General features: G+C 35.0%; 3 protein-coding genes across 3 annotated transcripts in view; 1 reads left to right on the top strand and 2 right to left on the bottom strand.

Moving 5' to 3' along the window:
• LOC111698910 (uncharacterized) overlaps positions 1-5,430 on the top strand; it is a 7,547-nt gene extending 2,117 nt beyond the window's left edge. Inside the window, exons 2-3 of the mRNA XM_023469381.1 lie at positions 3,593-3,693; positions 4,011-5,430. Coding sequence (XP_023325149.1) covers positions 3,593-3,693; positions 4,011-5,292 — 1,383 coding nt within the window. The 3' untranslated portion in view covers positions 5,293-5,430. The remainder of the gene's footprint in view (positions 1-3,592; positions 3,694-4,010) is intronic.
• A 1,826-nt stretch (positions 5,431-7,256) lies between these two features.
• Positions 7,257-10,244, bottom strand: LOC111698916 (calpain-B). The gene is made up of 2 exons (XM_023469391.1): positions 8,827-10,244; positions 7,257-8,023 (listed from the first exon to the last, which is right to left on the bottom strand). Exons 1-2 carry the CDS (start codon positions 10,189-10,191, stop codon positions 7,634-7,636), a joined length of 1,755 nt encoding a protein of 584 aa, XP_023325159.1. The 5' UTR covers positions 10,192-10,244; the 3' UTR covers positions 7,257-7,633.
• A 4,000-nt stretch (positions 10,245-14,244) lies between these two features.
• On the bottom strand, positions 14,245-21,057 carry LOC111698918 (uncharacterized). Its single transcript, XM_023469393.1, has 8 exons — positions 20,665-21,057; positions 19,948-20,151; positions 18,198-18,268; positions 17,410-17,532; positions 17,033-17,090; positions 15,546-15,899; positions 15,006-15,358; positions 14,245-14,653 (listed from the first exon to the last, which is right to left on the bottom strand). The coding sequence occupies exons 1-8, from the start codon at positions 20,988-20,990 to the stop codon at positions 14,328-14,330; spliced, it is 1,815 nt and encodes a 604-aa protein (XP_023325161.1). The 5' UTR covers positions 20,991-21,057; the 3' UTR covers positions 14,245-14,327.
• Positions 21,058-24,285: the final 3,228 nt, after the last annotated feature.

Raw genomic sequence — 24,285 nt, forward strand, 5'->3', positions numbered from 1 at the left:
ATTCTCAACTCTATATACACTATTCTAAACTCTACCTATACTGTATTCTCAACTCTACCATGACTCTACCTATACTGTATTCTGAACTCTACCTACACTATTCTAAACTCTACCTATACTGTATTCTCAACTCTACCATGACTCTACCTATACTGTATTCTCAACTCTATATACACTATTCTAAACTCTACCTATACTGTATTCTCAACTCTACCATGACTCTACCTATACTGTATTCTCAACTCTACCATGACTCTACCTATACTGTATTCTCAACTCTACCTACACTATTCTAAACTCTACCTATACTGTATTCTCAACTCTTTAAATCTGAATTCACTCCTTATTTTAAAATAATTCCTTATTATAAACTATTTCCTTTTCTTATTTTGAATTATTTCCTTATTTTGAATTCTTTCCTTTTTCTCAACTTTTTCTTATCCTTCTTCTGAAGAATTAAACAATACTGAATGTCAGACCAAATTTAAAGTTTCCTTACCATTCGATTAGAAAATATGGGATGAATTGTTCCAGTTTTTAGAAGAGAATTATTTAACATTAAACATTCTCGACGGACCTAACAAAAAAGGCCTTGGTTCTCTCAGGCATTCTACGATACCCTGCACATTACACAGGAAGATATCGATAACATACCGGTTTTCTGTCAAATGTTTTTCCCCCATAGAAATAGAAGTTTAGGTACAGAGGGTCTAGAAAACTATAGAATAAGAAGACTAATGTTTGACTCCAGTTATGATTTTAAATAGTCCGCGAAATATTAATGAAACAAAGGATTCGTGCAGAATACCATTACACTTGATAAGTTGATTTTCGAGAAACTGGTAAAACTATTTCTTTTCTATACCGACATTAATTACACAGAAGATTGTTTAATTATAGTCTTCATATTCCACAGTGTCGTGGGTCTCATTGTAGTACCAATCGATCCATAAATATGTTTCATCCTAGAGACCACCTTTTCCTTGTTCCTGAAACCTCCTTTAATATCCGCCTTCCCCTCAGACTTTTTACTGACTTTCAAAAAATTCATTTGTAAAATGTCGGAACTTGGTGGAGTTCCACTCTCAGTGAGTGAATGGAGAGAGGAAATGAAACTATTCTCAGCGGTTCATGTACAGGGTGAGCCAGAACACGGTTCATGTACAGGGTGAGCCAGAACACGGTTCATGTACAGGGTGAGCCAGAACACGGTTCATGTACAGGGTGAGCCAGAACACGGTTCATGTACAGGGTGAGCCAGAACACGGTTCATGTACAGGGTGAGCCAGAACACGGTTCATGTACAGGGTGAGCCAGAACACGGTTCATGTACAGGGTGAGCCAGAACACGGTTCATGTACAGGGTGAGCCAGAACACGGTTCATGTACAGGGTGAGCCAGAACACGGTTCATGTACAGGGTGAGCCAGAACACGGTTCATGTACAGGGTGAGCCAGAACACGGTTCATGTACAGGGTGAGCCAGAACACGGTTCATGTACAGGGTGAGCCAGAACACGGTTCATGTACAGGGTGAGCCAGAACACGGTTCATGTACAGNTTTCTCTCTTTTATTCCTTTTATTGGGTTTATTGAACATACAGGGTTACCCACAAGGGATGAGACTGTAAAAACGACCAAAAACTCTGAAAATGTGACAATTCCAAAGTTAAATTAAGTATTCGCCTTTAAATATAGTAGTTTAATGGTTTATATAATGATCTGGCAAAGGAAGAAACAAGTAAACAGTTGCAGGGAATCATGAATATAAGGAAACAGGCAGTATAAATTCCGTACAATCGTCTCTGAAGTCTCATCCTTTGTGGATAACCCTGTATATTCTTATTCAAATTCTCTTTGCGGATATTTGCGCAAAATAAAATGTATGGACGGAAAGGAATGGATGAGGGTCGGTGTAGCATCTCTGCATTATGTTTTAGTAAAATATTTATCACAAAGTATATTCCTGAAGTTGGATACAGGCTTCTAGGGTTTTATAACTTCTGTTTAAAGGGAGTGTTCGCGAAAAATGGAAGGGGGTATAGGCTTAATGCGATAAAAAAGCGCTTTTGATCGCTACTAATCTTACTTCTATCTGTTGCGTCTATAAGGAGAAAATTGTTAAAAACGACTCATACCGAAGAACGTATTGTCCATACAAATTCAGAAAGATGCAACATTCAACTAGGATCGTAAACAAATCAATTTAATTCCAAACAAATCATTCAGATATTACAAACAATAGTCATCGATTATTTTTCGACGCATTCGTATACAGTTGCTATTTCATAATAATTTGTATTTTTCATGATCTGAGAGTTACTTTTGAAAACATTTATTCCTGTTTCGAGGATTTTTGATAATGAAGACGACATTTTAATATTTTCCAGGAATGTTCGAGAATCCAGCGCCAACGGAAATTATTTTTAAAAAAATCAAAAATATTATGAAATATTAACTTTATACGAATGCGTCGAAAAATAATCGATGACTACTGTTTGTAATATCTGAATGATTTGTTTGGAATTAAATTGATTTGTTAACGATCCAAGTTGAATGTTGCATCTTTCCGAATTTGTGAGTCGTTTTTAACAATTTTCTCCTTATAGACGCAACAGATAGAAGTAAGATTAGTAGCGATCAAAAGCGCTTTTTTATCGCATTAAGCATACCCTCTTTTATTTTTAGCGAACACTCCCTTTAAAGAAATAATAAAACTTTAAAGTTTGGATGTGGTTTAGCCCCCTATAGTGCATTGTGGAACATTTAAAAAACCTTTACCAAAAATATTTGACATAAAAGTACAGATTTACACAATAAGATTTACACAATAAGATTTACACAATAAGATTTACACAATAAGATTTACACAATAAGATTTACACAATAAGATTTACACAAGTGATAAGTTCTTTTTATAATGGTCGGCGATTATATCAATACAATGTAGACGATTTTTTATTTAAGTTTGGATTGTTTACAAGCTTTTTTCGAATTACAAGTTTACAAGTAATCAAAAAGAAAATTTTAAAATCTACAGTTTCTTTTGTTTCCATGTTTATGTGTCCATGCTGTTTAAAAGCTTATATAAATTAAAGTTTAAATCGAAAGTCTTCTTCATCTTTGTCTGATTGATATATGCGACGACAACTTTATTATCTTTAAAACGTATAGTAATAGATCCAGACGATTCTATGTATTTTCTGTACACAATTTTATATAAGTTTTTATATTTTAGCTAAAAATTACTTTTTAATGACTTTGTGAAAGTATTTTTGGAAAATAGAAATTGAGTAAAACTTTGTTTCTAACTGTTGTTAACAGATTACTGCTGTAAAAATTGAAAAAGTCTACATCATTATTTCTTCTCAGTTTTTTGTCTCAATATTTTAGCAAAAACAGTAGGCGGGAAAAAAAGCTTTGTAATCTGATGATGTAACCTTTTGATCCAATATATAAGAACTTAGAACTGCGACATTGGGTTGTAAAGATATAGACTTAGAAAATCAGGACTCGTGGGATTGAAAATCAGAGTTTGTGACAAAGACTCAATTTCTAAAGTTTTCTGTTTTTAACTGTTTGTTTATTTGCAGTGGAAGAGTCGGTGTGAGTCTGGGGAACGACAGAGAGTCATTCTAACTGCAGGACCAGGAAGTGGGTTAATTCTCCGTCTTACCGGTCAGAACTACTACAGGTACAAATATTAAACAAGGAATTTAGGGAGCTACGCGCCCACCCTTGACAAGCTTATAGGACGACTTAAATCATGAATGTTTCCAATTTCATTTATCAAAACAAGTTTAAACAAATTTCCGTTTGTTTAGGAAAGATGTTTCACTTAATGTATACATTTTTCTAACCACTTTTTACATCGCATATCGTCATATTTTATAAAAAAAAAACTTTTTAATTTAATCCTTTGAGTTTTAATAACTGATTAATGAACATGATACAATCTGTATGATTACACACTTTTAAATGAAAATATCATAAAGAAATAATATTGTATAGGTATGAGGAGTATAACTGTAGCCTGGAGGTGGTTGCAGGGACGGATATGGACGGAGTTACAGCTGTGGTGGAGCACCTAGATCTCAGGGGAGAGGAACCTGAACAATGGAGAGATCACGAGTGTCCGGACTTCATAGATATCAGGTCGGAGCAATCAATGGTTCGGAAACCTCTCTGTGGACAATGGGATGTGGAGCGAGATCATCATCTCCGACTCTCTGGGGTTGAGAAGAATATTATTGGATACTGTGTCGAGGACAGGAGCGGGCACAGTTGTGAGACGAAGAGAATCCTAGTTGATGTTTCAGTGGAGCATAACAAAACCCTCTCAGACTCCTTCCCCTCCTTGAGAAAATCCGACCGGCACGGTTTCACCATCATATTTACCGCCTGGAGACATGCAGATACCACTGGGTCTTGTGAGGACTCGGAGATGGTTTGCCCAAACTCAGATGGCGGAGTTCATGCAGAGAGGAACCACTGTATATGGCAGAAGATGATGTGCGATGGACACCAGAACTGTGGGTTTCTCGTCAACAAGGACGAATGGGGTTGCAGGCTTGGTAGAGAAACACCTTGGTCTGTAGGAACCATCACTGTTCTTGTCGCAATTTGGATTGCAATAGTTACTGTTCTCATGCTTGCAACAGTGTTCCTCCTTCAATGGAATCGAATCAGTTTCCGCACCCCCCTGGATATGCTGGCTGAAAGTCGACAAGACCACAGCCGTGGCGGTAGTCCACCGGTCACGGAACGGCTTCAGGGGGGGCACGTCATGAGTACTGCCTCAGCTCCTGATCCTAGAACCGGTGGTATGGTTAGTATTATGGTCATGTACCGTCCTCCAAATGCCGGCGGTCAGGCTGGTAAAACGGTTGATCTACCACCGACTTATGAAAGTCTTTATCTCGGAGAAAGTCCTCCAGGATACAATATGCTGACGGTGAATATCCCTAGTGCTGACCAGGTACCAGGGTCAGGTCTTAGTTCCAGACACGAAACCATGGAGTCTCTCTCCCTCCAGAATATTGAAATCACGGAGAATAACACCGCCGTGTCTCCGGATAGGGTTCAGAGTAACCTAACCCACGCTATCGGAATCCTGAGACGGGTTGCATCAGCTCAGAATACCCAGATTGAAGTTCGGGCTGATTCTACTCCAACAGAAACTGTCGTTGATATTATCCCTCGGTCTGAACCCGACCCAACAGAATCTCAGGGACTCAACTCAGAGCTCCTCAAGGAAACAATAATCTCTCCTGTTCAAGAAATCTCAGTTTAACTTCTAGATAAAATATGTAAAATGTAGATTATATCACCAGAGATTCAGAAACAGTATATAATACTCGTCTAGAAGAATATTTTAGATTCAAACCATTATTATCTCTGTATCATAATAAAGTTATTTAGAGAAACTTGATTGTTTTGCCTTGACTGGAGAAGACCATGTGTGATCTAGCTTGATATACAGTTCTCAATATACTTTCTTTAGTTAGAATATCAAGATTTTCCCATTTTATTCCTGGCGAGATCACAGGATTTCTTTCAGAGTTTCTTACAAAGATGAGATTACAGTTAAGACTTAAAAATATCAAAATCTATAGATCTGATGCCTCATTTATAGATGTTTGTGGCCCGGTATACGATTATAAAAAAAACTTCTATTCATATGGTTTAAATAATAAGAAAATACTAACATTGTATGGGCATCAATTTTTGGATCTTATTAAGGTAATTTTTGAAGTTGAAAAGAATCCTTCGATGAACAAGGATTTTAGAGACGACTGCACGCATTTTATTTAGTCGTTATCAGAGGTGTATACAGGGGGGGTATGGGGGCTCAGCCCCCACATTGCTTGCAGGGGGTTTTCGGGCCCAACGGGTGCTGAGCCCCCACCCCCTGGAAAGAAAGAAAATTAATTGCCCCTCTGGACAAATTCCTAACTACACGCCTGGTTGTTATACTTATATTTTTGGTTCCCTGTAACCTTTCCCATCTAGTAAACCTGTAGAAGTTCTAAACCCAGATTAAACCTAGCTTCAGATCGACAAAATAAATGCTTGCTTAAAACTTATTTATGAATTTCGGAAAAGTTGGAAATATTTCTCCAGATTACATGTAGTAGAAAACAACTTTGTCAAAATCCTGAAATCTGTGTCCAAATTGAGAATTTGGCCACACCTAGGTTTACAATGCTTACAAAAGCTTTAAGAAATGTCTTATTGTTAAAGGGTTTCCAGGAATTTCCCGACATGTACATTTTACTATACATACAGGGTTATCCACAAAGGATGAGACTTCAGAGACAACTGTACGGAATCTGTCTGTCATTATCAAAACATTATTGGTTCCATGCCGCTGTATCTTTCTTTGTCAAATCATAAGATAGACCACTGGAAACTTTATTCTGGGAGAAAGATCAAAAACAATCTCAAGATATTTAATGAGTTTAAGGTCGTCATTAAAGTGTTATTCTTTGTGGACAACCCTGTAGTACTGTACGTGATTGGCTCTTATTGCGCAAAATAAACAAATCCTGAAAAATTCGGTGCGGCATTGGTTGTTGGTTCTGACTTCTGAGTGCGTCCCTAATAGAATCTATTCTATTCTTTAATTGAGAAGTGAAAGGAATAAAAGGATTTCCATTGTGTCTATTCAAATTCAATATTTCAATTCTTTTAGACTTTTGTAAAATCCTTTTTCGGAGAGCAAGAGTTCCTTATCCGCAGAGCAAATTTTATTTATTGTTAAAACAAAATTTCATTGACCAATGTTAATGCATTAAATTGTCATTTACTCAAAAAAAAAACTAAAAAAAACGACATTAACACCATAAAATTGTCTCTTTTCATTAAAATTGTGAACAAAATTTTATTGTCAAATCACTTTCAATCCAGGTTGAAATCAGATCATTTTTTTCTAAATGCTAAATGTTTTATGTAACCCCATGATACAACGTTTATGTTCTTATTAGCATTCCATACAACTCTTGGGAGTCTTGGTTTAAACTCGATTTTACCCCAATGAAGAAGTTTAATTTATACGGAAGTACTAGAAGGACTTGGCGAAAACGTATCTCATATAGTTTTCAGTGTGTGAATTGTATACCTTTATTAAACAAACTGGGTTATACCTTTATTAAACAAACTGGGTCTGTTACAACCGTTTAAAAAAAAATAAAAAAGTCACGCTTAAAAAAGAAAGGTTCAAAACTAAATATAAACCAATCAAAAAATCAAAATTGGTGCACTTTGAAAAAAAAATATATTTCTCGTTAAAGTTTATTAATAAATAGTTATAAATTGTTATCAATGGTTATGGTTAGTATCACAGAACGTATTTCTTATTTGATCTTAACGTTAAGTTTTAGACTAGTATTCACAATTGGCTTTTAGCTATTAGTGGTATATGTACACAACTTAATATTAACCTGTTTGTTCAACTTTAAAAAATAATTAAAGGAGAAATAGTTGAACTAGCTACGAATAGTTTTGTTGTGCCCAAAAGCACCTCCCTCATCCCTGTCTGTCTATCTATTCGTTCTCAACCTGACTTTTCTCATTAAACATTAAACATAGGTCGAATCCTGATTCTAATTCTAATCAAGAAAGAATACTCTTGATTAATTAATATATGACGAGTTTTCCAACTGCAGGGTTGAACCATATAATGGAGTTGTTCGTCCTGGTCTTGTTCCGTACAACCGTGTACCACGCCCTGATGTACTCCCGTAAATAGGCGTGGCTCTTCCCTCCGGCCTGCCGCCGTACATTAACTCTGTTCTGGTCGACCGCTCGCTAAAGGCAGGGGTTGCCACCCGTTCTATTAGTGCTCTAGTCTCCGTATTGTTAATGATTGTATCGGAGTCGGAGCTATCCTCTTGCTCCGTCCCGAAGTGTTCAATATGAACCCTGAGAATGAAATCTCCCTCCTGGTCTGTGAGAAAGGTTGATGGAATTATACAATATTTTCCGACTGGAAGCCTCACCCGAATATTCGTTTCTCTTCCATCCTGGAATATCTTGTTTTAAATTTTATGAAACTATTGTTTACTTTATCATTCTTCCTCACTTCATCGTGAATTTCAAAATGAACGTGGTTTAAAGTAATCATCGTGCTATAATGTTAAATTAGCTGTACATTATTGCACGTTTGCTATAAAGTTTTAATTGGTTCCCTGATTTTCTCAAAAAAATTGAAATGAAAATAAAATTGAAATCAACTTTATATTTTGACTTCTGCTTTGTTTCAAAGCTTATTTGATCTAGAAATAGCCATTGAAATAAGACAAGTACACAAACTTTTCCTAAACTTACATACACTACAATTTGGCACGACGTTTTTTAGACTTAAATTTTCTCTATATAGCCTTTGTAGATTATATTTTGTCCCTCGCTAAAGCTCGGGATGAAATTAAATATAAAAAGACTTGAACCCTCTCGATAAAGAGAAAATTTCTGTCCAAAAACTTTATAACACGGCGAACCAAAATAACAGCTGTTATAAATAGTTATTATAAATTCAGTACCGAGCCTTTCAGGGTGTATCTTCTAATTTCTATTATTTCAACAGATTGTTTATTTTATTTAAATACTCCTTCGATGTCGTAATACCAAAAATTTTTTACTTAAGGTTTATAATTAGATAACGAGACTAAATTAAACTTAATTATTTGAAAAATGTTAATGTCTTGTACTCTGTAATTTTTAGCATTTATAAACACTGTAACTCATAGCGAGAAAGAAAAATATTTTAAAATAGTTTTTTGGCTGCAATTTTTTTTTTCTTAAACAAAGCTGAATTTAATAAACAAACCTGCCATGTCGGAGTTTTTGCAACAGCTTTGTGTCTTCCGTCGTTTCTACGGTAGGAGAAGAACTGACTGGTTAACTCCTCCGCATCCTTGTCCACCCTGTAGACCCTGAACCCAGTCTTGTTCACCCCCTTCACCTTACTGCCCGGCCTGCGCCGCTGCATGAGACTGATGACAGCGCTGCAAAGGTTCTCTGGATCCTCCAGGTTTGGAGATTTTAACTCTATAAAACATTGCGGATTCTTGGCATAGTTCTTAAAATCTCCTTTCTGGACCCCTCCAGCGTTTAGTCCGACCTCCCATCTTCCGTTAAAGACGACCTCTCTATCCTCGCTTTTGTTCACGTGGCAGAAGTCAATGGTGTCGAAGTATTTGAGAAAATCCTGAAACCCAATCCAGAATCCTCCATCGTGGAATGCTTCTCCGTCCAGTTCCCTGCGGGTGGAGTCCGGAACATTTGCCCAGTTTGTGTCCTCCGGAGACCAGGATCCAATCCACTGTGGATCCGTGCACCCAGAGCAGTTTTTAACTCTCACAATCTGACGTCCTTGTCCCAGATCTGCTACCTGAGTAATTCTATAAACATATCTGGGTTCTAATCCTAGCTCACGAGCCTGATCCTGCTCCTGTTGATTCTCTGAAGTTCTCACACTAAAACTCACAATTGGAATATTTCCGTTCTGGTTGCATCGCAGAATATCAAAGAATAACCGGTCAACCTGTCGTTTGTCTCCCTGGAGTAAGGATGAAATATGTTTGACCCTCTCTGGACACCCTCCGGTCAGCTCTATACACGCATCAATAGGAAGCCAATTGTTCAGCAGCTCATAGGTTCCTTTAGCTTTAGCATAGGCCTTCTCCAGTAGGGCCGGCCAGTACTCTACAGGACTGGTGGACCTCATGTAGATCAATTCTCCCTTCCTGGTAGGTAAAAGATCATCGATCACGATCTCTATCCAGCGACCAAACCAGAATCTGAAATGAAATATTCCTGCATAGTTTTCTCTCTCGGAGAATCCTTGATCTGGAGGAATCACGTGACGGAGCAAAGCATCACTATCAGCTATAGCACTAAATGCAGGGACAAACCAGCTGTCCAACCCTAGCTTAATATTAAACCCTTCATTCTTGTTGGAGACTAAGATTGGAATATCTGGTCTAGAAATGGCTGAAGGACGGAGCCAGACAATATCCCGTCCGTGCTGCTTAGATCGCTCCCTGAGAAACTCATCTCTGGGAAGGAACTCTGGATCTTCAAATAGAACGTTTTTCTTCAAACACTCATCTCTTAATTGCTGGAAATCTTGCTCATATAGGGATTCTATCTGGGTTGGAGAAACACTGCTTGAATCTGAGTCTGAAACCATCCTGGGTTTTGGGATCCACTCTCCTTCCTGCAATCTCCAGACTGCCAACCTACCTATACTTACCTATACACACACTAAACCTAGAAGTATTCAGGGTTGAAAACCAAACTATGGCTTACATTTATCAAAATAGATTAGGTAGATTAGTATTTCTTATTCTGGTTTTTAATGATAAGGATGGTTCTGTAATACACAAGATTAGAGTAGAGAAGAGTATATATTGCCCTGTAGTATTTATATGAGTGGGCTGAGATGGGTTTGAGTCAGCAGGAACCTGTTCTCAGGGTCCGTATTATGTATTGGACATTTACACGAGAATTCTACATCTGCCAAGATTAGAGAGCCAGGGAAACATACAGTCTGGCAATACCATAGAAATAAATAACATTCAATTTAATTGGAAAATATTTATTTTTCGCCATTATCAATTTTTTTCCGGCATGCTAAATCGTATTCATGCTAATACTACATAATACACCTGCATAATTTTAAACTATCTTGTTTTTTATTTGTTTACCACGCGTTGAGACTATAAAAGGTTTAGCCATAAAGGATGAGACTTTATTGACGACCTAAAATTCCTTAGGAATGACGTTTTGAAGGTTAAAGGTCGTTTTAATTTAAAAAAAAGTCTGACTGTAGAAAAAAGTCTAAATAAACTCCGCACAGTCGTCTTTGAAGTCTCCTTCTTTGTTGTAAGCCCAGTCATTTATTTGTACATATAACCACAAAGGATTCTTTTCGGTCTTATGTTTACTTAACTAGTGTAAATATTTGATTTATCTTGAACGAGTAATTTTTATGAATGTTTATTTATGTTTATTGTAATGTTTGGCTACATGGTATCAAGGTTGTAATGCAAGGAAAGTTAATTGCTGTCGCGTATGCTCTGCGTACATATTGAAACCAGTTCTCTCTGGGTGGAATTTGTAAACAAGAAAAGATGCATCAGTGCTCCTTTAGTATCCGAGGAGGATAAAAGCATTTAATTTTGATAATTTTGATAATTTACGTAATAGTTTCCTATGACCAGAATATTTCATTGATTTTTTATGTGAAAGATGGATACCATGTCAGGCTGTAACATCCGTCTTGTGTTTATATTACCGCCCATAGACAGTACACTGCATTACAAAAGATGCGTACAACTCTGAAATAACTTTCCTTGCATTACAACCTTGCATGGTATGAAGTTTTTATTATTTTGTATAATAATTCAATGTAAGTAATTCCTCTAGACTGCTCAAATAAAAAAGTTAAATTTGGAATTCTTTATGTAGACAAAATTTTAGAATGTCGTCTTAATCAGTCTACTTAATTTTATAAATTTCTATCAACTTTAGTTTTTTAGTATTTGTCGGAAAATTAATGATCCCATTTATCGTATTTGAATAAGTATAATCAATTTCTTGAATATTCTGATTAATATGAGCTTGGTTCCATATTACTTGATAATTTAGATTGTTTACAAAAGCAGAAATTGATATTCTTTTGAGCGTACACTTTTTAAGGAAAAATATGAACATCGGCATGTGTTTTGACAGTGGTCTTACATTGGGGCAAATAGCTATTAAGTTATTTGGCCCCGGCCAATGGAATTGAGTCTTTGCCACAAACTTAATATAATCCCAATATCTTTGCAACCTGATGATGCAAAGATATTGGAATTAGAAAATCAGAGTCTGTGACAAAGACTCAATTCCGTTCATGCCGTTATTTGACAAAAACTATATATGACAAATTTAGTGAAAAAATATTTTTAGTATTATTAGAACTGCATGCAAGGACGGGGGTATAAGGCTTATGTATACATTTGACTGGGACTAACTAGGACTACTAAAAACTAGTTTTATCAAAACAATAACAAAGATTGTAAACAAAGATCGGAACTTTCATTGGCAGGGAAGGAAGGTCGGGCTAGTTTAAATACGTCAGAGTAAATTGTACAAACCCCACCCTTATCCCCTACCTTTACTAAACATACTTCATGGTCAACCGAGGGGAGGAAGGCCACAACAATTATTCTTCCGAGCCACATTCTCCCCATTTTCTCGTCCGAGCCACCTCGGAATCCTCGTCCTTCGATTAGTTTGTGTTACAAAGTTTTCAATTCTTGAAGATTATACTATTTTTTAAAAATCTGGCCACGTTGTCGTTATGGCATAAAATATGGATGGACTAAAGTATTGCAATGATTATATCATGTTGAAATCTTCAAACCCATGAGAATGATGTCAAACTTTATTTAGGAAAAACTTAAATCTCTTCTGCCTCCGTAATGGCTAACCTTCATGATATAAAATAAATAGCAAATTATTCGGCATACCTCTGCCTTTAATTTTCCACATGGAACCACCCGGAAAAATTCTATGGTTTTCACTTTAGTTAACAAAAAAGATTGAAGCTCTGTAAACTTGGAATTATTTGCGGCATTCTACACAAGGAATATCTGAAAATGCGCGTAAAAAAAGGTGAACATTTTAAAGACATTAAACTTGAAATCTTTAACTCAATTGAAACTTTTTTTTTCGATTTACAAAAATTTGATATTTGAATTATGCACTAATGTGGCTTGATTCTTGAAAAATAGTTTTATCTGCAAGTATTAGACACTAAAAAAAAAGCAATATTGAAAGGACGAGGATTTCGAGGTGGCTCGGACGAGAAAATTAGAAGAATGTGGCTCGGACGAGGAATTGTTGCGGTTGGCCTTCCTTCCCTCGTCAACCTTATCATGTTATGGAAATTGTTTCTAATTTTATAATGGACAAAACTTGTTTGATTTGAGTTAAGAGGTGAGTTTGATACAATCACAATCATATTCATTGTTCAGTTTTTTTCCTACTCAGCACAAGGTTTACTATAAATTAATCATCGTCTCGCAAAGGAAAAACAAATGACGATTTTCAGAAATGTTGACCCCCCCCCCCACACCATTCCTCAAGCTGGATAGGGATAGGATGATAATTATTTACAACTACTTTAAAGGGAAGTTAAGGATATTTTACATCACCATGAGGGTTCCCGGGAACCCGTGGTTAAGTAAAATTTTTACTTTCCTGAAAAAGTATTTGTACACGATTTCATCTTCTTTTGTAAAGAAAATGCGTGAAATTTTTTCACTAAAAGTTCGTCGAGTTGTTATTTTACTTAATTCTCGCAAGGAACGTAAAGTAACTTGACTGAACGTCCATCTGATGGGAGAATCATAGGTCTGTTACCTTGGTAAAAAGGTAGTAAAAGGTTTTAAAAGTATATTGTTCAAAATATTTTTTTTTCTCCAAAAACATTTTAAATCATCGGTCTAAACATGCATCAACGGGAAATGATGAGTCCAATTGTTGCATGATCTGAACCGGTGCAAGGATTTACCGGTCTAGTGTAATCGAACTATACATAAACGTTTACTCGTACCAGCCCGCCTTGTTAACCCAGCGCGTTTTATGGATCAAATATAGGATAGCAGAATCCATGTGGGATATATACATTGTACAAGGAGCTGTACTGTTACATACAGGGAAATGTTGAGCTTTTAACACTATTTTGCGCAGTAAGCTTTTTAATTAAGACTAAATGGACTGTTGGGAAATTTGATAAAAAATTGTAAAAAATCATTTGGGAAAATTGAAGAATCAGTCACTTGGGAAGTTTCTCTTTGGAAATTATCTTAAGTAACTTAAAACGACATCATGTTGCTAAGATATAAGAACTAGAATATTTGAGTTTGAGACAAGTGTTCAGTTCCTTTTATAATAAAGAAAATCTTTGCAACAAACTTAAATTTTCTAATTCCTAATCTTTGCAACCTGAAATCTAACAGAATCCATAGTTTGAAATATCTAGGGTCTCACCACATTGATTTGCTAATATATAAGAATTAGAAAACCAGAGTTCATGGCAAAAACTCAATTTCTTCGTATCTATATAGTTCAAGACTTTTATGTTTTAAAGTATACATTATCTAGTTAAAGTTTAAGCAAAATCTTGAAATTTTATCCCATTATCTCTCTGTATAACTAAACGAATAAACGGATAGAGAACTTGTATATTTTTTGTTTTTTAAATCTGTCAGAATAAATAGAAAGATATGCATATAAATATTGATTATAATAAAAAAATAATGATAATATACTTGATTATAATCTAAGACTGCAGGATCCAGCACTGCTACTGGAGAAACTTCTTCTCCGTCCTCTCTCATGGGTAGCAAGGAGCACATCGCTATTAGGGATCGTACAGAGCACTTCACTCTTCTGGATAGGGCGATTAATATCACTGGCAGGAGTATTGCGCATCCTTCCTCTATCAGAGTAATTATGAAGATTATATTTTTCGGAGATATTATGGAGGTCACTTCTCTCGGAGCTATTTCGGAAATTATCTCTCTCGGAGTTATTACGGAGGTTATTTCTCTCCGAGCTATTAGGAAGGATTTCTCTCTCCGGCATATTACGAATCACATCTAAAAATATTTTATTTAATCATTGTTAAACTAATATTTCCTCAGTTGCTTTAATTTTCAATGATCGAAAAGACTAAGTTTTGTTGTTTTAAACTAAAATTGAACTAAGTACTTCGAATTCTTTCAACACATGTTTAGGATTTTTTTATTTGCATTTTTAACTTTCAATCAATGCCAGTGTTTCACATATTTTGAATTTGTTAGAAATAAGAATTATAATTACTAAAACCTGACCCTGGCTGGGACCAATTCCAGATGGTTTAAGAATATGCAGTTCTGAATATGCTAAATATTGTGGTTTATGCGTCAGCTTGACGTGGTTTTAAATTAGTTCTCCTGGTGTAAAACTAACCTGAGAACACAGGAGAAGGTTTCTTGTTTCTCGGTGGAAGAGGTTTTCTCTCCTGAGCAGGAGAACAACGTCTGTAGTTGGATGGACCTGGAGTACAAGAACGCAGATTGGAATTTGTAATACTGTGCGTAGGTTGGTTCTTGACTGGCTGGAATGAAATATGCCCGGAGCATGAATGATTTGGAGAATTTGCTCTTTGATTGATTCTGACTGGAGAGGTTTGTCTCCGAATTGATTGTCCGGATGAACTGGATTTAAGACTGATGAGAACAGGAGACCCTGATCTAGCATTAGTGACTCCTCCTCCTCCTTCCCCCCTGATATTACTCCTGGGCAGAGCTAGAATGTCCCGCCTGAAAAATTTACAAAGATAACATTCCGACTCCGTATAAATTAAGTTAAATATCCTGAACTGTAGAAAGATTCGATTAAATCCGATTATCTCCGACAATCTGACACATAGTTATCTTGTCAAACATCTTCATATCAAACACATATGTATACATGACTGAGATCAAAACTAAAATGTGAAAATGAAACCTGTAATACTGATTCTTTTCTTTCCGTCCCGCAGGGTAAGGTTCCCGTGATGGAGTAGAGAATCTTCCTAAATCTGTACCTAAAGCACCCCAACCTTGTCCTGGTTCCGGGACCCTGCTCAGGGTTCTAATTTCTACTTTTCCTGAGTGTTGTATTCTCCCTGAGTTTGGTAAACTAGAATGTCTGATGAATGCGTCCTGGAAGGAATAGTTTGGATTATATGATGAACCGTTTAAGGACGGATCCACTGTACTCATAGAATCTTGAAGGGTTTGGTTCTTTAAACTTGAATCACTCTCTTCAGAGAAGAAATTGTATTTTGATAAACTTGATGTTTTCTTGTGTAAATTATTCCTAAATAAATAAAAATTGTTCAGTAAAACTAATGACTTTTTTTAATTCATAAGCTGCAGGTATTCTGCATGGTAAAATTTTATTCCAAACCGAGCTGAAAACTATAGAATTGTGGATATCGAGTTAAATGCTTAACCTTTTGTTAATCTTCAGATCATTTTAATCTTTAGTTTGTGTTCTGGAAAGTTGCTAAAATTCAACCAATCAAAATGGTGTATGCAGATTTCAGAATCCCAACAGCCAATGAGAAGCCGGGAAATTAGTAATTTGGGTCGGAATCCAGTGGGGGTATCCAAAAAGAGGGAAAATATTGGATTCAGCGGTGAAAGTGTCCACAGTGGATATTCAGATTAAGCGAACGGTATTCAATTCTAAAGTTTTTAGCTCCGAACCTCAGACTATTTTTACTAATATGTCAACTTGAATAATTTCGACGAGACACATTTCAAGAAATTTCGACTTATTTATGTACGTTAGTTCTTTAAATAAAATATGACCTGTTATTGGGTTTTTTTTCTCCATATTTTGGTTGGGACATATGATATCGTATTTTATTATATATTTGTTTCCATTTATTTTCATAAAAAGATGTTTGCATGCTTTTTCAGTTTCAAATTTATTGAGAAAAACTTATATCTTTGCTGTTTTTTAATATAAAATTTAAACATTTTTAGAATTTTAAGATAGATTCAAGTGCAAGCTGTCATGACTATCATAGAAATTGTCCTCAACGTGTTTTAAGACATAAAAAATGTACTTTTTTTCTGACTGTAGATAGAATTAAGGGGTTCCGATTAATTTCAAGGTCACACTAACTTTCTGAATATAATATTATATATTATATACCTCACTCCCTCCTACCTATAAACTACTAGAATATAATATTATATATTATATACCTCACTCCCTCCCTCCTACCTATAAACTACTAGAATATAATATTATATATTATATAACTCCCTCCCTCCCTCCTACCTATAAACTGCTAGAATATAATATTATATATTATATACCTCCCTCCCTCCTACCTATAAACGACTAGAATATAATATTATATATTATATACTCCCTCCCTCCTACCTATAAACTACTAGAATATAATATTATATATTATATACCTCCCTCCCTCCTACCTATAAACTACTAGAACAATGGCAGCAGCTGAAGCAAATACAACACTGCAGAGGATTCCTTCAATCAAAATATATCTTCTATTATTTTACAAAAGTTTTCAAAATAACTTTAATTGGATAAAATGTGCTTACCATTTTAACTACAGTAAGAACTAGAAAACTATGAAATAGCAAGATGAAATTATATCAAGAAGTAAATGCATTTGTTGTTGTTAAAACCCAAATAGTTACCTATTACATCACTTGTATACACTACCTTTTTCCTGTGTCTCATTTTCATGGAACTATTATAAGTCATAATTTGAGTTTAACAGTCATCTTCCTATTCTATAGTTGTATATTGTTTCTAACTAGTAAAACATGGTAAAATATATTTCCTATCGCAATAGCGAGGTAAGTAGATTCGTTCCAATCCTCATCCTCCCCCGCACTCTCAGCTAGATAATATCCGTTCTCATTTACATCCCTAGCTTCATCCTTCAGCAAAGAAAAGAAGTTTCCTGAATTGTGAAAATTATATAATTTCATGGATGAAATGTGATGAACGCAGATAAAAAAAGAAAAAATTCTAGTCCACCATATTTTAAAATTTCATGACTTGACAGTGACTGCAAACTTTTGAAATGTAACAGAAACTATTTTTAAATATTTGTCAGGGCAAACCTGATTTGAAAGAGCATGCTTCAATTCACTGACTTAAAAGGGTTGAATTTATCGAGGCTTCAGGAATTTTTCCTTTTAAGAAATTAGTTGAAGGAGAGGTGGGAGGGTGGGGGGAGAAGGAGTAGAAGGAAATGAAACCGAACTTTGACACAAAGGAATACAACGACGTAGGAGTAGGAGTAGGAGTAGGAGTATTTGTAGGAGTAGGAGTAGGATTAGGATTAGGAGTAGAAGTAGGAGTAAGAGTAGGAGTAGGAGTAGGAGTAGGAGAAGGGGGAGAAAGCCCAGATCGGAGCTAAGTAATTTAATTTTTAAAATCTAGTAGTTAGGATTGAGCTCAGGTTAAATTTGCGAAAAGATAAGATTAAGATCTGGAGATTAGAAAATATCTTCTACATATTACACATTTAGTTTAATTAACTGAATTCAATTTGTTATTCAAAATTTAATTTACTTGTAAAATAAAAGGCTAGATATGGTTGATCTTGTTTATTATTTATACCTGGATAAGGACAACCCTTGAGTTCTACCCGTAAACAGACAGTTCTTGGGTTCAGACTAAACGGAACTATTCTAAAACAATATTAGAAATTAATATAAACTAAAATTATGAAATTACTTATCTAAAACTCTATAGTTCATCTATTTTTGGAAATGATTAACGTGTTGCCTTGTAAAAATAATAATTAACATAAGAAAAAGAAACCCACCACTTCCCTTTTCTTCCTGCTCACACCTCTCTTTTCTTTTCTTCCAATCCATTCCTCCTCCCTTTCCTCCATGCTCCCCCCTTCACTTTTTATCCTTCTCACATACCCCTCTTAACACCAGTTATTCACAACACCCCTCCTCTTACCATCCTTCCTCAACACCAATCCTTCCATCACCCTTCCCCCCTAACTCCTCCCATCCTTCCTTAGCATCCCTCATTCCATCACCCTTCCCCTAAACACCCATCACCAGTTTATTTTCTTTCATTGATAACTACAACTTTATGAAGGATTGTTGAGAAATCAAGTTTATCCAACAAGATGTTCACAAAAAAAAGTATCCTGTCCCTTTAAAAAAAAGTTTTTTATAGGAACCCTGTAGATCTATGGTTTCATAATAAATTTGAGAGTTGTATATTCATAAACATTTTTTAATCTCCCTGTAAACAAATTCATTTTAGTTTTAAATATGTTCTAGTTGGGTACTTCACTGCAAAATGTTTTGCTAGAATGGGTTGCACATTTAACTTTTGCAAAAAATAATTAGTTTATTCATAAAGTTCAGAAGATTAGAGTTCAGAAGATTAGAGTTCAGTAGATTAGAGTTCAGTAGATTTGAGTTCAGAAGATTATAGTTCAGTAGATTATAGTTCAGAAGACTAGAGTTCATGAGATTAGAGATTAGAAGATTATAGTTCAGTGGATTAAAATTCAGGAGATTAGAGTTTAAGAGATTAGAATTAAGGAGTTTAGAGTAAATAGATTAGAGTTCATGAGATTAGAGTTTAGGAGATTAGAGTTTAGGAGATAAGAGTTCAGGAGATTAGAGTTCAGGAGATTAGAGTTTATGAGATTAGAGTTTAGAAGATAAGAATTCAGGAGATTATAGGTTTGGACATTAGAGTCTATGAAAATTAGAGTTCAGAAGATGAGAGTTTTTGAGATTAGAGGACAGGAGATTTGAGTTCAGAGAATTAAAGTTAAGAAAATTAGCGATTAGGAGATTTCAGAACATTTTGGTTTAGTAGATTCGAGTTTAGGAGAAAAAAATTTGCTAAGATTAGAGATTTGAGGAGCAGAGTTCAGAAGTATAGAGTTAAGAAGGATTTGATTTTAAAGATTTAAATAGATTAACGTTTCTATGAAGAGTTGAGGAGATTAGATTAGAGTTTAAAAGAAACTAGAGACAAAGAAAATTACAAGATAGATAAGATAAAAGAATGAAAAGAGACGAGGAGTAACTGAGAAAGAAATTTATATCAATGTTTAACTACACTGTTAGAGTTTAGATTATAAAACATATTTTTTCATTCATACTTTACATGTGTTAAACAAATCTTAATGATATAAACAAAAACTTAATAAAACTGTCATTCGTCTCCATTAATATTCAACTCTGATAGTTTTGCACTCTGGAACTAGATTTGAATTTGTTAAATAAACTCGGGGTTGAGTTTTCTTAACAGGGTTCAAATAGCTTACTGGGGGTTATTAGATCTCTGTTTTTGTTGATTAAGTACTATTGATTGATTAAGAACTGACCTTAGTTTAGACGCAACAATAACCTTTGAAAGGTTGTATTGTACAGGCTGGAAGGTGTTTTTATTCCCCTCGATCACGCTCACACCGTTCTCCTCCGTGTAGGTTGTGAAGGACGGGTTCGGACTCCTCCAGTACTCCAGGGTATAGTACTCAGCAAACTCCTGGCCTAGACCATTCGCAAATCTACCCTGAGTTACAATTCCACTGAATCATCAATAAACTTCATCATTTTTTTTTTGGGGGGGGGGTGGTATTATTGAAATTAACAAAAACTAAAGCTAGAACAGACACTTTGTGAAGAAACAATCTCAAGAACTGACGAGGGTCAAACCAGACCGAAATATATTTTCAATAAATGTGGAACTAACATCTACTTTTTTACTCTACAGAGGTTTGGTCCATCACCATCACCGAATTTTAAACAATAGCGGATAACATGATAACATAATGATAACATAAGTTTCTCAGTGAATTCAGATTTGCTTTTCAATTGTTGTTTTCTAGTTCTTGATGTACAATAAGATAAATCTACGAAAGAATAACAAGTTAGCTAAATGTCAAAACTAAACAGTTTTTGAACAAAAGATGCCCTGTTGCAAGCCTAGTCCTGTATACTTCATCAACGTCAGCTTTTTGTCAGTTCAAAATAATTTAAGTTTGGTTTTAATAATCTAAGAATAAATTTCGTAATCTTAAAATCTTTAAAATGATGTTTCCCTGATAAGGTAATCGTCTCCTAGATCTATTTCAAGATACTCCTGTTCTTCTTTAGAGTTATCTATCAGGGTTCTAGGACACCAAGCACCACCGCCGCGCTCTGTGTGAAGACGCGCGTTGCTTGCTCCGGTCAGGTTAGGCTCGTATGAGCTTGAGGAGCTGAGCTGAGAATCTAGTATTCGTCCGTCCTGCATTCCCAGTGACCTGGAGCAGTTACTGGAAATTCCAATCCCTGCTCCGCAGTTCCGGAGAATATATAAAATGATAAAAACTTCTCCAATCCATCCTTTAATCCCGGGGAATTGGAGTCTTTCCAGTTTTAACATAGTGACAGTTCTCAGTATTGTTTTATTAACTCATCTGAAATAAATAAGAATTCCAGGAAACATTTCCCACTAATAAAGATCTAATAAAAAAATTTAGTTTTCAGGAAATGACAAAGTAGGCAGAGAGAGATTATGGAGTACTAGGATTTTGAGCGCTTTGCGCCAATCCTCTATTTCAAATTTTAATTGGGGCTCTATCTATAAGCATCTTCTCTGTGTACAATTTAAAACAATAACAAAAAAGTTCTTGGATATGGTAATATTTTTCGCGCATTTTCAAAATTTTACAAAAATAAAAATCTTTTGAACACGAACTTTTGTAATTTTAAGCATCCAGAGCTGAAAACTTTAGAATGGGATATCCTTAATCCTGATCGGATAATTAATCTGGAGATTAAAAATGAGAGGAGAACAACCAATATTTAATCTTGAGATCAAGAAAAAGAGTGGATTAAGCATTAATCCCGATATCCGCCATTCTAAAGTTTTCAGCTCTGAGCTGGGAACTTTAGAATGGCGGATATCAGGATTAATGCTTATCCTTCCTTTTTGGTAATCTCAAGACTAACATAATCTCAAGATTATGTTTGTCTCGAGATTAGATATTCAGATCAATAGTTAAATTGGTTAAAAAAGAATCTTAAACGTATTATTAAATATTTTTCTTCACCGATTAATTTACAAAATGGCCGACAACAAATTCTTAATTTGTTAGCACTTGCGGATTTCTCTCATGGGATAGAATTTATTTTCAAGGCTGTCATTGGTCAATACAATTTACGAACTATATTCCTGCACTCTCATTGGAGAAAACAATGTTCGGATAATAGATATCTAAAGAGAGAGAAAAAGAGTGGATTAAGGACTAAAATTAAAAATTTCCACAGTGGATATTCGGATTAAGATTAAAGTTCCCAGCTTCTCCGGGGTCATGTGAGGTCCCTCACAAATTTTGGGCACGATCGGATCAGCCGTTCGGATACAAACGTACAGAAAGACAAGCAAAGTATATATACATTTAGATGGAGAGAGATTATAGAGTTGGAAAAGAAAGATGGTAGTGTAGGGAAAGAAATATTGTAGAGTAGGGAAAGATTGTAGAGTAGAGAAAGCAAGATTGTAGAGTAGGGAAAGATTGTAGAGCAGGGAACGAAAGATTGTAGAGTAGGGAAAGAAATATTGTAGAGTAGGGAAAGATTAGAGAGTAGGGAAAGAAAGATTGTAGAGTAGGGAAAGAAACATTGTAAAGTAGGGAACGAAATAATTGTAGAGTAGGGATAGCAACATTGTAGAGTATGGAAAGATTGTAAAGTAGGGAAAGAAACATTGTAAAGTAGGGAACGAAATATTATAGAGTATGGAAAGAAATATTGTAGAGTAGGGAAAGATTAGAGAGTAGGGAAAGAAATATTGTAGAGTAGGGAAAGATTGTAGAGTAGGGAAAGAAACATTGTAAAGTAGGGAACGAAAGATTATAGAGTATGGAAAGAAATATTGTAGAGCAGGGAAAGAAAGATTTAGAGTAGGGAAAGATTGTAGAGCAGGGAAAGATTAGAGAGTAGGGAAAGAAAGATTGTAGAGTAGGGAAAGATTAGAGAGTAGGGAAAGAAATATTGTAGAGTAGGGAAAGAAACATTGTAAAGTAGGAAAAGAAAGATAGGAGAGTAGGGATAGCAACATTGTAGAGTAGGGATAGCAACATTGTAGAGTAGGGATAGCAACATTGTAGAGTATGGAAAGATTGTAAAGTAGGGAAAGAAAGATTGTAGAGTAGGGAAAGAAAGATTGTAGAGTAGGAAAAGAAAGATTGTAGAGTAGGGAAAGATTGTAAAGTAGGGAAAGAAAGATTGTAGAGTAGGGAAAGATTGTAAAGTAGGGAAAGAAAGATTGTACAGTAGGGAAAGAAACATTGTAGAGTAGGGAAAGAAAGATTGTATGAGTAGGGTAAGAAATATTGTTAAGTAGGGAAATATTGTAGAGTTGGGAAATATTGTAGAGTAGGGAAAGAAATATTGTAGAGTAGAGAAAGAAATATTGTAAAGTAGGGAAATATTGTAAAGTAGGAAAATATTGTAAAGTAGGGAAAGAAATATTGTAAAGTAGGGAAATATTGTAAAATAGGGAAATATTGTAAAATAGGGAAATATTGTAAAGTAGGGAAAGAAAGGTGTGATTAAAAAATTATACTATTTGACTTCTCCAAAATTGTCTAACTCCGATAGAAAGAAAGCTTTAAACGCTTGAATTCTAGTTTAGGGGTAAATATATCTGTTTTTCATTCAGGGAGCCAATTCTACAAACATTCAAAAGCACTTTAAAGTTGTTAAAAAAAATCATAGGAATTAAATTTTTGCCCCAAACTCAAATTTTCTAATCACTTTATTCTTGCAACCTAATGGTGAAAACCTTTGATATTTCAAACTTATCTTTTGATCTGATAAAATTCATAGTTTGAAATATCACAGGTCTACGATATTTGGTTGTAAAGATAAAGGGATTATAAAATCTGAGTTTGTGACGAAAACTCTCTCTTGTAAACAATTTAACCAAAGTCAAAATATTTCTAAGCATTTCCAGGAAAATTATTACCAAGCATAATTTTATATCCTGTTTTAAATGTATCTAAATAAAAAATATCGTTAAAATTAAAAATCTACAGAAGGAATATAGATTATGTATATAGTACTGTAAATTTAGAATAAATAATAAAATAAAGAATATGTGTCAAGTTTTCACAAACTAAATAGTATCCGGGCACACATACACACTGCACAGTTCTTTATTGAACCCTGAGACGAGACTGAACTCGGAACTCAGATCTTGTATGCGGAGAATATAGAGCGTGCTCCTCAACCCAATCCTCCAGGTGCATCTCATAACTTTACCGCCGACCCGCCGCACCGGTCAATATGCGTAATCAGTTGCTTAGCTCTCTGTTATTAAAATGAATCTAGTAATCACAATATTGAATTTTATTCTGTACTCATTTTTGAACTATTGTAATCACTCAAATAAACCAGTAATCTAAATCTGTAATGAGATTTTGAACTATTGTAATCAGACAAATAGACCAGTAATCTTAATTTGTAATAATTTTTGAACTACTGTAATCAGTTAAATAAAAAATTAATCTTAATCTGTAATCAGTTTTTGAACCCATGTAAATCTGCCAATTTACGCAAATCTTACAATAAAATCAGATTTGGAACTATTGTAATCAGTCCAATAAACCAGAAATCTTACTCTGAAATCAGATATTTAACTATTGCAAAATCAGTCAAATAAACCAACAATT

The sequence above is a fragment of the Eurytemora carolleeae genome, unplaced genomic scaffold, assembly GCF_000591075.1.
Source record: "Eurytemora carolleeae unplaced genomic scaffold, Eaff_2.0 scaffold41, whole genome shotgun sequence".
Lineage (NCBI taxonomy): Eukaryota > Metazoa > Arthropoda > Copepoda > Calanoida > Temoridae > Eurytemora > Eurytemora carolleeae.

Excerpts from the sequence above, each read along its gene's own strand:
- LOC111698916 (XM_023469391.1), bottom strand. The coding sequence starts at position 10,191 with ATGGTTTCAGACTCAGATTCAAGCAGTGTTTCTCCAACCCAGATAGAA. Across the intron at positions 8,024-8,826 it reads CAAAAACTCCGACATGGCAG|GATGGAAGAGAAACGAATAT; the intron begins GTTTGTTTATTA and ends AAGATATTCCAG.
- LOC111698918 (XM_023469393.1), bottom strand. The coding sequence starts at position 20,990 with ATGTTAAAACTGGAAAGACTCCAATTCCCCGGGATTAAAGGATGGATT. Across the intron at positions 18,269-19,947 it reads ATTGTTGCGTCTAAACTAAG|AATAGTTCCGTTTAGTCTGA; the intron begins GTCAGTTCTTAA and ends ATATTGTTTTAG. Across the intron at positions 15,359-15,545 it reads GAAAAGAATCAGTATTACAG|GCGGGACATTCTAGCTCTGC; the intron begins GTTTCATTTTCA and ends TAAATTTTTCAG.